This window comes from Bos grunniens, chromosome 21 (genome assembly GCF_055505025.1).
Source record: "Bos grunniens cultivar Pamir isolate PY7600 chromosome 21, Bosgru_T2T1.0, whole genome shotgun sequence".
Taxonomy (NCBI): domain Eukaryota; kingdom Metazoa; phylum Chordata; class Mammalia; order Artiodactyla; family Bovidae; genus Bos; species Bos grunniens.
In genome coordinates this window covers 47,233,343-47,246,512 of record NC_141185.1, presented here as the reverse complement: position 1 = coordinate 47,246,512, position 13,170 = coordinate 47,233,343, and the positions used below count along the sequence as shown (strand labels likewise).

Here is a 13,170-nt window from a genome sequence, read left to right as displayed (position 1 = left end):
TTAGTCACCCCTGGAAGCACTCAGTAAATATTACTTAATTGAGGAAATGGAGGAGCAAAGTTCAGATTTAAGAAATCCATTGCTGGGCTAAATTGGCTGCTTGCAAGGGTCACCTCCTCCCAGACTGCCCAGATCTGGCTCTGTCCCCACTGACTGGCACCTGAATACAGGTGACCTAAATAAAGCTGTTGATTCTGATAAGCCCAAGCACGAAGCATCAGAAGCCCTCAGACACAGAGATCTGAGCGCATACAGCGCTTTCTGATGCCACTGTGCAAATATTTGATCCCGTGGATGGAGGGGGGGCACTCACTTTACCTGTCATCAAGAGTAGTTTCAGTGGCTACCTGAAAAACTTCATTCCAAAAGCATGATGGAGAGGACCTTCAATCATGAACTTCCTCTCAGGAAAAAACAGTTAACAAGATCCTAACTGGGTTTTTTAAAAAGTGTTTTTATTTATTTTGGCTGCCCTGTGTCTTACCTGTGGCATGCAGGGTATTTTAGTTGCAGCATGCAAACTCTCAGCTGTGGCATGCAGACTCTTAGTTGCAGCATATGGGAGCTAGTTCCGTGACCGGGGATCAAATCCGGGCCCCCTGCATTGGGAGCGCAGAGTCAGCCTCTGGACTGCCAGAGAAGTGTCCTATCTGGGTGTCAGATTACAACTTCAGTTTGTGACTTCCTCTTCAAGCTGTACTCATGGCTCACTAGGTTAGTTTTGCCATTCATGGGTAAGAGATTTGCTCCAGGAAAAAAGACACATAAATAAACCAAGCACTTTTTGTAAAAGGCACAAAGAGAACCAAATTTCACTACTTCAGACTTAGTCTGATCTCTCACCCAGGATGGAGGAGCTTGAAAATCCCCTTCTTCTACAGAGATAAAGTGCTGCCAGGGAAACCAGTCCTGAAAATCACATCATTCAAGTACCTTGCTTCTCAGGTTCCTGACAGGCGGGTCCTTCAATTCCAGTCAGGAGAACCTCAGCTGCAACAAAGCAGCCACAACACCTGGGGAAACAGAAGTTCTTGTGCATCTCTGAGACAAGCAATGCAGGCAATCAACTAAGACCTGAACCCCTGGCAAATATGAGAAAGATCCTGATTCACAGCCAAAAAGCAGGTAAGAACAGTGTGGGCTTTGGTGATCTTACCACCCTGCCCTGTGTCAAGACTAATATCAAAGTAAGTCATCAGATACAGACCCAGCCTAACAGGTTTACTTATTGGGGACTTGGACTCCTATTACGTGATCTGAACAACGTCTTAATAGATGTCGATTGCAACATACAACTCAACAAGGGTGAAGAATTAAGTCATTCTGAGAACCTCTACTGAGATCTGAGGAAAAGGGCCAAGAGAAACTGGGAGAGAAGGATGAGAAAAGGAAGACCAAGGAATGGCTCAGTAGATTCAGGGTGAAAGAAATCTGTAGAAAACTTGGCTGTGTTCTGGTGGTGACGACTTCCCCACCAGAATGTGCCTTTCACAAACGATCCCCTCCATCCCTCTCCAGAAGAGGAGAAGAGGACACACAAGAAGCGCCTGGTGTGGAGCCCCAGTTCCCATCTCATGGATGTGAAGTGCCCAAGATACTACAACCATCTCTAGCCAGGAACAAACAGCTTTGTGTGCTGGCTGCTCTACTGTCCTCAGCCAGCCTACAGAGGAAAAGCCAGGCTTGCAGACAGATGCTCTTTCAGATGGAAGCAGCATTAAAAGCACCCTGAATCCAGATGAGTGGGAAACCATCACAAAAAGCACATTTTGGATTTAAAAAAGAAAGAGGGATTTTCCTGGTGGCCCAGTGGTTAAGAATCCACCAATACAGGGGACACAGGTTTGATTCCCGGTCCAGGGAGATCCTACATGTTGCGAAGCAACTAAGCCTGTGCACCACAACTACTGAGCCCAAGCACCTAGATCCTGTGCTCTGCAAGAAGAGAAGCCACCGCCATGAGAAGCCTGCAGACCGCAACTAGGGAGTAGACCCCCACTTGCCTCAACTAGAGAAGAGCCCACACACAGCAATGAAGACCCAGTGCAGCTATAAATAGATAAATAAGTAAACAAATTTTAAAAATAAAGAAAACTCAGCTGTGTGAATGGCTTTGTGCTCACACCAGACTAAAGATACCTGCTCTTAACCCCTGCTGTTTGGAAGGTGTGCTAACAGAGCTTCCTTAAACATATCTCTTCTTTTAGACCTCAAGTTTATACTTTTGAAACAAAGAGTGTTTTTCATTTCTTCTGGAACTGTACAAGTCTCAGAGTCAGATAACATACATAACCACCAGCCCACTCAATGTGCTGGCTGTGTGACATTCGCCAAGTAACTTAACCTCTCTGAAATCATTTCCTTATCCATAAAACATGAAGCTTAAATGAAATAATACCTATAGATAATCAACAAATATGCCTTCCTTTCCTCCCAGCAAAACTCAGTCTTCCACAGAACTCAAGTAAGATACCACATTGACCATCTGACACAACCTCTGTCTGTCCAGCACACCATTCTGTGGCCTCACAGATAAAGAGCCTGTGTAATTATGGAACAGGAAGACAGCCAGGAAATAATCGGCCAGTTCCGAGATGCTACCATGGCTCCTGAGGGGAGGGTCATCTGCTAGAAGATAAAATAGCCTTCTCTTGCCCTCACAGAGTCTCCAGAAATTTCCACCAAGTACACAGAGAAACCAATGTCAATACTACAGTGGCTGGGAGATGGGGGATATGGCCCAAGGCCATGGACACCTTACATGGGCAGTGATGTGGCAGCGAAGGGACAAGAAAGACCAACCAAGACCTCACAGGGCCTGTGCGAACAGCTGCTGGACGGCAGCACCTCAGGGAAAACATGTGCCGTATCACGTGACACCTGCATCCGCTTCCGCGACACTGCCAGGGTTGTGCCAACCTTACCCACTGCTTGAAAGACGGCTGTTTGCAGCTGCATCCATCTCTCTGCGAGGAGGACCTCCTCGGGCTCCCGCTGAGCTCCCCACTTGAGGAGGAGGCTCCCAGAGGAACGGTGTGCCTGGGCCTATGCTGTCCCGCCAACCCCAGTGTGCTCTATTTAATTATTCAAGGGATGAGGCGTTGCTGCCTTTGTGGGCAAAGCTTTCAGAATACTTAAAATTCATGGGAGAAGCCAAGGAGTGGCTTTTTAAAGCTCCCTCCCTTGAAGCCAGTGATAGGGCTTTCAGTCAGGTGGTGGAATTCCAATTTTCCAGAATTTTCCATCCTTGGTGAAACATGCCTGCTTTAAAAAAAAAAAAGAAAGAAAAAAACTGAGAAGGGAAAAAAAAAGAGGAAGCTCTGACAAAAGTCAAACTTGATTAATCATCAGTTTTGTCCCAAGGGAGTCGCTTTCAGACTTAGCAGATCAGATGCTGTGGGTGCCAAAGTCAGGTGGGAGGCCAGGAACCTCTTGGGAGCCTGCTGGGTGTGGGGAGGGAGGGGGCCCCTGAGCTAGTATACTCTGCTCCACCCCAGGGCCGATTCAGAGATCGTCTCACCCAACTCCACATGCTGGAAGAGATGCACAGGCCACCAAGGTGGGCGCCTGAGGGCCCACGAAGGTGGGCTCACAGCCCTGGCTGAGATGTGGGCTAGGGCTAGGCAGCCCTCAAGTCTGTGCCCAGGGAACACTCAGCACACCACATCACAGAGGGGCCCACTGAGGATGGGCGAGGGGCCTGCACCCTGAGAGGACACTGTCTGAGGAAAGGCAGGCAGGCTTCTGGGGGCCTCAGCGTTCACTGAGCCGCACTGAGCCACCGCAGGGCCTTCACGTCTCCCAGTGAAGCTCAGCCCACGACACCACATCCTCACCCTATAGGAAAGCCTGGCAGAGCCCAGAGCTTTTTGCTTCTCAGAACAAGGTCTGGACAACGGTTTCACAGCCATCACAGGCCACCTCTTTCTGTCCCTGCCCTGTGTACCCCTCACCTGTGTACTCCCAGGTCACTCAGGCCCCCTCAGCCCCCATGGAGCCAAACCCTCTGCCTGAGCCTCCCTCCCTCTGGTTCTAGTCCCTCCAGATGTGTCCACAGGAGCAAACCGCCTCCTCCAAATGGCAGTGGTCCTCTACATGGAAGCCACTCTCTCCTGCCTCTGCCTCTTGGCCCAAATTCTCTCTTCTCTCAGCTGAACATGCCCACATCCTTTCAACAGGCGATTCTCATCTCTTTAGGGTCAAGGACTGCTTTGAAAATCTGATAAAAAACTACAGCCATCCTCCCTAGAAAATGAACTCAGCACCCAGAACCACACACAATATTCTGGACGTCACATGCAGCAGACCCCTCACCGCCAGCTATTTCATACTTCGGCTAAGAGCTTCAAAGTTTTAGCCGGCCACATCACTGGAGCTGACTCACAGGGAACCCACCACCAACTCAAATCCCCAGGTCTTTCACATGCTTGGAAAGATCCGTCTCACTTCTCATCCCTCTACCTGGGAGACAGCCAGGGGACCACACCCTCCCAGTCACCCAGCATCATCCAGGCTCTTGGTCCTCCCTGCTAAATTGGAGCCAGTCTTTCCCTCCTCTCTACACTCTCAAATCTCCTAAAGTCCTTGAAACCTGTGGGACCAGCTGTCCAGCCAGAATACCCCCTTCACCTTCACACCGTAACTGACACAAAGCTAGTCCATGAGGACATACACAGCCATACACAGCTGGTCCACTCCTCTCACCCTCCACAAAAGCGGAACCCAAGGGGAGACGGGTGGCTGGTGTCCTCGCGGCCCCCAGAGTGTGGCTCTCTCTGTGCCCTTGGAGGCGAGGCCATTCCAGTCACCTGCCCCTGCCACACCCACGCCGGCCTCCAAGTGTTTCCTGCCACTGATGGGGGCTTCAGCTCCGAGCCCGCCTCATCCTCCGTCCACCTCCTGTCACCACCCACACCCACAGGACAAACGCCTCGCCCTGGACTCAGCTTCTCCCACCCAGTGCCTTCTTCCCCATGCCCTCAGTGAGTTCACTTTCTTCCATCACTGTTCCCCGCCCTGTGGGAATTCCTTGCCTCCCAACCTGATGCACTCTGCCATCTGCCTCCTCTGCGCCCACACCCAAGCAACCGGGTGGACAAAACTGGGTGGACGTGTTTCAGTTTAAATGCATGTTCTCTGACCTCAAACTGTCGCTCTGCAATGGCCCACAAAGCCTAGGTTTCTCTGGGAGGCTGGCCATCCAGTCCCAGACAATTTCACTCTGTTTTCTTCTCCTCAGATTCCCAACCCCTGTCCTCCACCCTTGCTCTGAGCTAATGAGCCTGCCTCATACATCCTGGCAAGAAACAAGAGCCCTGGACTAGAACTCAAGCACCTTCCACCACACCCAGACCTGCCTCCATCTGCTCCTACTGTGGCCTCCTTTCCTCCTTCCCTCTCTGCTCCAAGGGACAGTCTTCCCCCGATGCTCTGAACCCCACTCCTGTCACCATAAGGCCTGGCTCCTGGGTCACCCTGCTTCTCTCGGGCAGCATTCCTGCCAGCATCCACACATGCTGATCTTAATACCTATCTTAAATACCTTCTCCCTTTACCCACAGCCTCTCATGTGGTTGTCTCATGACTCCGTTCCCTCCACTGTCAACTCCACTCACTCGTTCATTCGTTTGGCTGCACAGGGTCTTAGTTGCGGCATGCAGGGTCTTTTAGTTTCAGCGTGTGAACTCTTAGGGACTTCCCTTGTGGCTCAGATGTAACAAGTCTGCCTGCCATGTGGGAGACGCGAGTTTGATCCCTGGGTTGGGAAGATGACCTGGAGGAGGGCATGGGAATCCACTGCAGTATTCTTGCCTGGAGAATCCCATGGACAGAGGAGCCTGGCGAGCTATGGTCCATGGGGTTGCACAGAGTCTGACACGACTGAGTGACTAACACACACATGCAAACTCTTAGTTGCGGCATGTGGGATCTAGTTCCCTGACCAGTGATCGAAACCGGGTCCCCTGCATCGGGAGTATGGAGTCTGAGCCACTGGACCAGCAGGGAAGTTCCAGTCAACTTCCTGAGAAAGTGGTCCACACATCCTTCACACAACCCCCGTCCCAGCCTCCCATTCATCTTCCGGCCCGCCTGGTGCCTGGCCCCGCCTGACTCACCTCTGTCTGGATTCAGGTCAGGGCCACCACCAGCCACCACGCCACTCAGCCCTAGACCACTTGTGCAGCACTCAACACTGACATCCAAGCCCCCTGCTGAGACACAGCCCCTCCCTTCCTGCCTCCCTGGGCTCTCCTCCTCTATCTTTCTTGCTGGCTCCGCCTGCTCTACGACCATCTGGAAAATGGACGCTTCTGACCCCTCTCCTCCTCTGCCTTCCTTCTCAATCCATCAAGAAGTCGCCCAATCTCTTCCAGTCTGACCTCTGCTGAACCCAAGCTACATTAAGTCCCTGCCTTCTGCCCAGCTCCACACACCCCCTCAAGCTTAAGATGATGTGGCCATTTGACCTTGAGTCTCCCACTCCACCCCTCACCTTCTGCTCCTCCAGGCTTCCCTACACCTTATTGTTGTTCAGTCACTTAGTCGTGTCCAACTCTTTGCAACCCCATGGACTGCAGCACACCAAGCTTCCCTGTCCATCACCAACTCCCAGAGCTTGCTCAAACTCATGCCCATTGTGTCAGTGATGCCATCCAACCATTTCATCCTCTGTTGTCCCCTTCTCCTGCCCTCAATCTTTCCCAGCATCAGGGTCTTTTCCAATGAGTCGGGTCTTCGCATCAAGTGGCCACCACTTGCTTCAACCCCAAACCAAAGGGATCCTTCTCATTCCTTCCCTCCCCCTTATTCCTATCTTATAACCAATCTCTCTGAAAGCTCTAACAAATTTTCCCCCAAACCATCTGCAGTCTGCTCACTTCTCTCCTTCCCTCTGTGACCTTCTCAGGCTCAGCCAGCATCCTCTTTGAACTAGAACACAGGAACCCTGTCACTTCTCCTCGCTTCAGGTCTTATCCCCTTTCATCCATTCTGCATAGAGCACCAGAGAAGTCTTCTTAAAATGAAGGAAGGGCTGTGTCACAGGCCTATTAAAACCTTTCTGTCTTTTTGTTTGTTTGTTTGTTTTTGGCAGCATCCCTTGGCATGTGGGATCTTGGTTCCCTGACCAGGGATCAAACCCACATCCACTGCACTGGAAGTATAGAATCTTAACCACCCGCAGGTCTGTCCTAACCCTTCAGTCTTATCTGCTCTCAGAGAATTTCAAATATAAGCCATCATCCATGCCACAGCCTATGAGATCTGGTGTGCCCTCATGCCTAGCTACTCTCCAACCCCAGCCTGGGCCCCCCTCCCTCCCTCACTGCCAGCCAGCCCCGCAGGTCTGATTTCAGTTTCTGAAACATTCTGGGCAGCCCCTTCCCATACTGGGTCTTTAACCCCGCCCCTCCCTCCACCTAAAACGATCTGCTCCTGCTCGTCATGTGATAGAGCAGCTTAAATGTCACCTCTTCGGAGGCAGCCCATAAACATAAGGCCTCAAGCTGGGCTCAGCCCCTGCTTCCTTCCCTCATGGCACTGAGCACAACTTGCAGCTATTTCATTTGTGGATGCTTGCAGAGGGAGGAGAGGGCTGGGAGTGGGCAGAGACAGGTGGAATCTGTCTCCCTCACTAGAACGAGAATTCCATGGAAATAAGAGGGCCATGTCTGACTTAAATTGTTAAATGTTAAAAATAATAATATTTATTTATATATTTGGTTAAAATATGTTAGAATTAACAAATGCAGTATATTAATGCATATAGGTGGAACCTAGAAAAATGATACTGATCAACCTATCTGCAGGGCAGGAATAGAGATGCAGATGTAGAGAATGGGCATGTGGGCACGGAGGGTGGGGGACGGGTGAGTGGGATGAACTGGGAGATTAGGACTGACAAGATATACACTACTGGGGCTTCCCAGGTGGCTCAGTGGCAAAGAGTCCACCTGCCAATGCAGGAGAAACAGGAGACATGGGTTTAATCCCTGGATCACAAAGATCCCCTGGAGAAGGAAATGGCAACCTCCTCCAGTATTCTTGTCTGGGAAATCCCATGGACAGAGCAAGCTGGGGGGCTGCAGTCCACGGGGTCACAGAAGAGTTGGACATGACTTAGTGACTAAACAACAACATATGCACACCACCATGTGTAAAATAGTAAGCTAGTGGGGACCTGCTATATATAGCACAGGGAGCACAGTACTCTGATGACCTAGATGGGTAGGATGGGGTGGGAGGAAAGTCCGAGAGGGAGGGGATATATGTATACCTATAGCTGATTCACTTTGTTGTGCAGCAGAAACTAACACAACATTGTGAAGCAATTATATTCCAATAAATAAATAAATAATATACATTAAAATTCATTTCACTTGTTTCTTTTGCTTTTTTTAATGGAAACTAGAACATGTAAAATTACATTTGTGGCTTCATATTTCTATGGGACTGTGCTGGTCTAGTTAGCAAGGGTGGGAAGAAGCAGTTGATATAACACTGTATTATAATCAACTGCTTTATGTGATAAACAATATAGAGAGGCACAGGCGAAGCATTCAGGTACACAGAAGGCAGGTAGGTCAGACGAGGTTAGAACAGACCTGAAACACCAAACTAATGAGGATGAAGTCATGGATTGCTGCTACTTAGCTGAACGCCCTGCAAGTAGCTTATGCCAACTATCCAATACGTGTGCAGATTTGAAGGCTGCCACTGGAACAACAGAGGATGTGTTTCAACACGGTCACATAGCACATGTCCTAAAGCCCTTCCCAACTCCAGTGGGTTCCTGGGCCTCTAAGAACAGACCTACTGTCTAGATATTCTTGTCTGCATACAACTCAGTGCTCTCCTGGCCAACCTTCCCCTCCTCATACTTAGAGAATTAGACTCATCCAAAGAAACAAGGGGACTTCCCTGGTGGTTCAGTGGTTAAGAATCTGCTTTCCAATGCAGGGGATGGAGGTTTGACATCTGGTTGGGAAACCAGGATCCCACATGCCGCAGGGCAACTGAGACTGAGTGCCACAACTAGAGAAGCCCAAACACCACAAGGAAGACCCAGCACAGCAAAACACGGAAGAAAGGAAGGAAAGAAATGAGGTCTTGCTATGTTGGTTTCTCTGTCTCAACTTCGGGCCACTGCAAGACTCAGAGTGGGACCAAGGAGAGGGCTATGCAGAAGTGCCCAGCCCACCTTCCATGGGGCACATGCCACGTCAGCTGATGGGGGCAAGGGCACAAGATGAGCCATCCCCACAGAAAAGCCTGAGCCCTCAGGTGTTGAGCTGACCCTCTGGGTCACCACATTAATGTTCATTCCCTCCAAGAGATTATCTGCTTCCATGGAGCAAGGAAATCTACTTCTCACAGAGGTTAATAAACTTACAGATCTCATTATTCAAAGAGGTCATGCTGGCAAAAATTTTAATGCATTTTTTAGGAAAGGTCTGGAAGATTATTAACAACAGAAAAATGGCTGGCTATTCGGAGAAGCGAGGGCAGAGAGGTGACTGATGGAGACGAAGCAGGCTCTCTCCTCCTCCACACAGCATCCCCAGGGCTGCGGAAGGTAAAGCACTTGGAGTCCAACTGGGCTGCCCATATCTGACTGCCCACCCTCTGGGTCTGGGGCTGCTTGCCTCTGTTCCTGCCCCCAGGTCACCTCGCACGTTGGCAACTAGCACATTTACCAACATATTCCTTAGTCTCCAATGGACACTGCAAGGCTGCTCACAAATCTGTATTTGCCCACAGTCAGCTGTATCAAACCATTTCTTCTCTTCCTAATCTACCCCCTGGTTCTCAGATCAATTCCTTAGCTTACACAGAGAAGGAAAAGCCAGGCGACCCAGCTCCCTCATTCCCCTTTCCACCTCAGCCTCAAAATGCCACCATACCTGCACCTTGCCTAGTCTCTAAGGGCGATCCTCCCAGCATAAAGCTCTTGTTCTAGTTCCTTCCTGCCATCCACTTCCCTGTGCCAACCACACTGCCTGTCATCTTTCTCTAATATCTTCAATCTCCACTTCTATTTCCCCCTCAGCCTCCCAACATGCTCAACTGATGAAATGAAAATCAGCCTTCCTTCTACCCTGACTCATCCTCAAGCTCAGCCTGACTTCTTTATTCCCCTGCCGTACACTCACTCCTTAAACCACTGCAGATGGATTTGTGCCTTCACACTTGGCTGAAGCTGCTCTTAAAATCCATCAGTGCTCTAACTCTCCCACCCCTACAGAGGGATTTAACAGCACGCACCTTGGGTCCCCATCCAGCTTCCCAAGGCCTTCACTCATGTTGAATACACCTCCCTTTCAGCCTCTTGTCTCCTGGCTTTCACAACACTGCTCTCCTCCAGCCTTCCTCCAGTATCATCACCTCTAAATCTCACTCACTGGCTTTTCCTTCTCTTCAACTGGTGTCCTTTCCCAGAGTTCCATCTTCATCTTTTAAAAGTATTAAAAAAAATTTTTTTATTATTCTTATTGTTATTTTATTTATTTTTATTTTTCGGCTGTGCTGTGCAGCATGTGGGATCTTAGTTCCCCACACCCCCTGCACTGGAAGCGCAGAGTCTTAACCACTGGATGGCCAGGGAAGACTCCCATCTTCATCTTCTTGATCCACTCTCTCCTTGGGTGATCAAGTCCATCTCAGAGGTGATGGCTCTCAAATCTGTACCTCTGATTCTACCCTAATTGCTGAGTGCTAGAGCTGAATTAGGAGAAGGCAATGGTACCCCACTCCAGTATTCTTGCCTGGAAAATCCCATGGATGGAGGAGCCTGGTAGGCTGTAGTCCATGGGGTCGCTAAGAGTCAGACATGACTAAGTTACTTCCCTTTCACTTTTCACTTCCATGCATTTGAGAAGGAAATGGTTACCCACTCCAGTTTTCTTGCCTGGAGAATCCCAGGGACGGGGGAGTCTGGTGGGCTTCCATCTATGGGGTTGCACAGAGTCGGACACGACTGAAGCGACTTAGCAGCAGCAGCAGAGCTGAATTTCTATTGATAGAGGCCACTACACATGACCCACTACAAGTGGAAATTCACCACATTCACCCAGACTAAACTCTCATCAACTCTCTCCCCTAAATTGCATCTCCTCTTGTGTTCTTAATCTCAGTCAATGGCACCACCATCCACTCAGTCAAGCAGTCTAGAAATACCCAAATTGCTGGCAGCTCCACCTCTCCCTTTCTCCCGTTACAACAATCAAGAGCTGTGGGTTCACCTCCCACATGACTCTCAGGGTGCCTTTGGCCTCTAGAAAATGCATCTTAAGAACATGAATTCTGCTCTCAAATAGGCGAGAGCTTGGTTTCCTGGATGTGAGTATGAACAGATTACTAAATCTCTCAAGCCCAGTTTCTCCAACTATGAAAGTGAGGGTTGTTGTGAGAATTAAATGAGATATTGTATAGACACACTGCATACTAACTCAAACCCACTAAGTTCTCATTAAGTAATAGTTTAGTTTGTGTCCTGATTTAGCAACTCTACAGGAAAGACATTCAAGCTTTCACTCTCTCATCTCTGGCAAGGTGTCTTACATATATTTTTCTGCTTTATTGTATTATACATACTCCTAGAAGCTGCCACAGATCCAGAACAGAACAGGGCATGGTTTACATATATAAATCTGTGCCATACATGCTCTCTGCTCTCAACACTTCTTGCCTGGACTGTGGCTAGTTTCTATGAGGTCCCTTTCCTCCAGTCTCTCAACTTTCTGCACTACCCTTCATTATCATCTCTGGAATAATTTTCCTAACACGAGTAATGTTTTTCTCCTCAAAACTGAGTGTTCCCTCATTACCTATAGACTGAAGTCAAAATTCCATAGGACATAGCATGTTTCTGCCTCCTAACGCAAGTTACCTCATCCTCTCTGAGCCCACTGCCTGCTACTGCCTGGAACTCAGGCCTCATTCTTAGGTACCAAGGCGAACTGCTCCTCTCACCTCCAGCCTCACCCATGGCTGGCTCCCCCTGCCACCTATGGGATAAAGTCTCTAACATGTAGCACAAAGGCCTTTCCTTCATGTCTGTACGTTCCTGACCCCTTCGCCACCCTCACCACGCACTTCACATTCTTTCTCACCTCCCTGCCCACTGCTAACAGCTAACGCACATCACAGCATGTGCTTCGTTTAATCCTCACAACCACACTATGATGGTGGTACTATCATCAGTCCCATTTCACATATAAGGAAAGTGAAGTTCACAAAGGTCAGTATCTTGCTCCAAGCCGTATAGCCAGCGAATGGCCAGCCCAGGCCTGAGTCCGAGGTCTCTGTTCTTGACCTGAACACTCTACTGCCTCCTGTGGGCAGCTCTCTCCATCTCAATGCTTCCCTTTGCCCTACAGTTCTGTCTGCCTCGGAAACTCCTCCTTATCCTTCAAAACTCAGTTTCAAAGTCACCTTTTTCAAGAAGCCTTCTGCAACTTCTCAAAGAGTTAGGAATTTTATCCTTAAGGACATTTCAATAAAAGGCTATTTCATTGTCCTAATTAGCTACCCACCATCCATCTCCCTTGGGAGGGCAGGAACCCTGTCCCAACAGCCTCTGTCATCCTGTCGCCTGGCCCAGAGAAGGTGCACAAAAGCTAAGGGATGGCCAAGAAAGTTACAGGAGGGACTTCCCTGGTGGTCCACTGGTTTAGACTCTGTGCTTTCAATGCAGGGGACACAGGTTCAACCCCTGGCTGGGGAACTAAGGTCCTACATGCCCTGTGGTGCAGCCAAAAAATTTGAAAATAAATAAATAACTTTTAAAAAGAAAGTTACCAGAGCTGATGAACAGATGAAGGGTGATCAGAAAGGAGTTCAGATCCATATAAGTGGGTGGGAATCAGAGATATGAGACCCTGAAACCAATTACTGTCTAGTCCACATAGGCCCTGGCCCCATATCAGTATCTCCCATGTTAGTTCATTAGGTAACATTTGTTTGACGTCTACCTCCCCTACTAGACTGAAAGCATCATGGGGCCATCACTGTGATTGTTCACAGCACGTAAGGTAGATGGCCATGATTTGTTGAATGAATAAGTGAATGAATATACAATGAAGGGCTCCCTAACCAGCAGCACAAACCACTAGTCTGATGCCCACAATAGGGAGATACTGATTTTTGGTTTTTATTTTTGGTCCACGCTTG

The 13,170-nt window shown here is 49.1% G+C and overlaps 1 protein-coding gene across 6 annotated transcripts in view; it reads right to left on the bottom strand.

The window, feature by feature from the left end:
* The window catches only part of HOMER2 (homer scaffold protein 2), a 128,127-nt gene that overhangs the window by 67,719 nt on the left and 47,238 nt on the right, over positions 1 to 13,170 (bottom strand). Inside the window, exons 2-3 of one of the 6 annotated variants that reach the window (XR_015150013.1) lie at positions 934 to 1,013; positions 485 to 599 (exon numbers count right to left, since the gene is read on the bottom strand). The exons of 4 other annotated variants lie outside the window; for them this stretch is intronic. Coding sequence is in view for 1 of the 2 variants with exons in the window: in XM_086364348.1 (XP_086220474.1) it covers positions 976 to 1,013 (38 nt within the window). In the remaining variant the exon portion in view is untranslated. The remainder of the gene's footprint in view (positions 1 to 484; positions 600 to 933; positions 1,014 to 13,170) is intronic. One more of the 6 variants, XM_086364348.1, reaches the window with a different exon arrangement.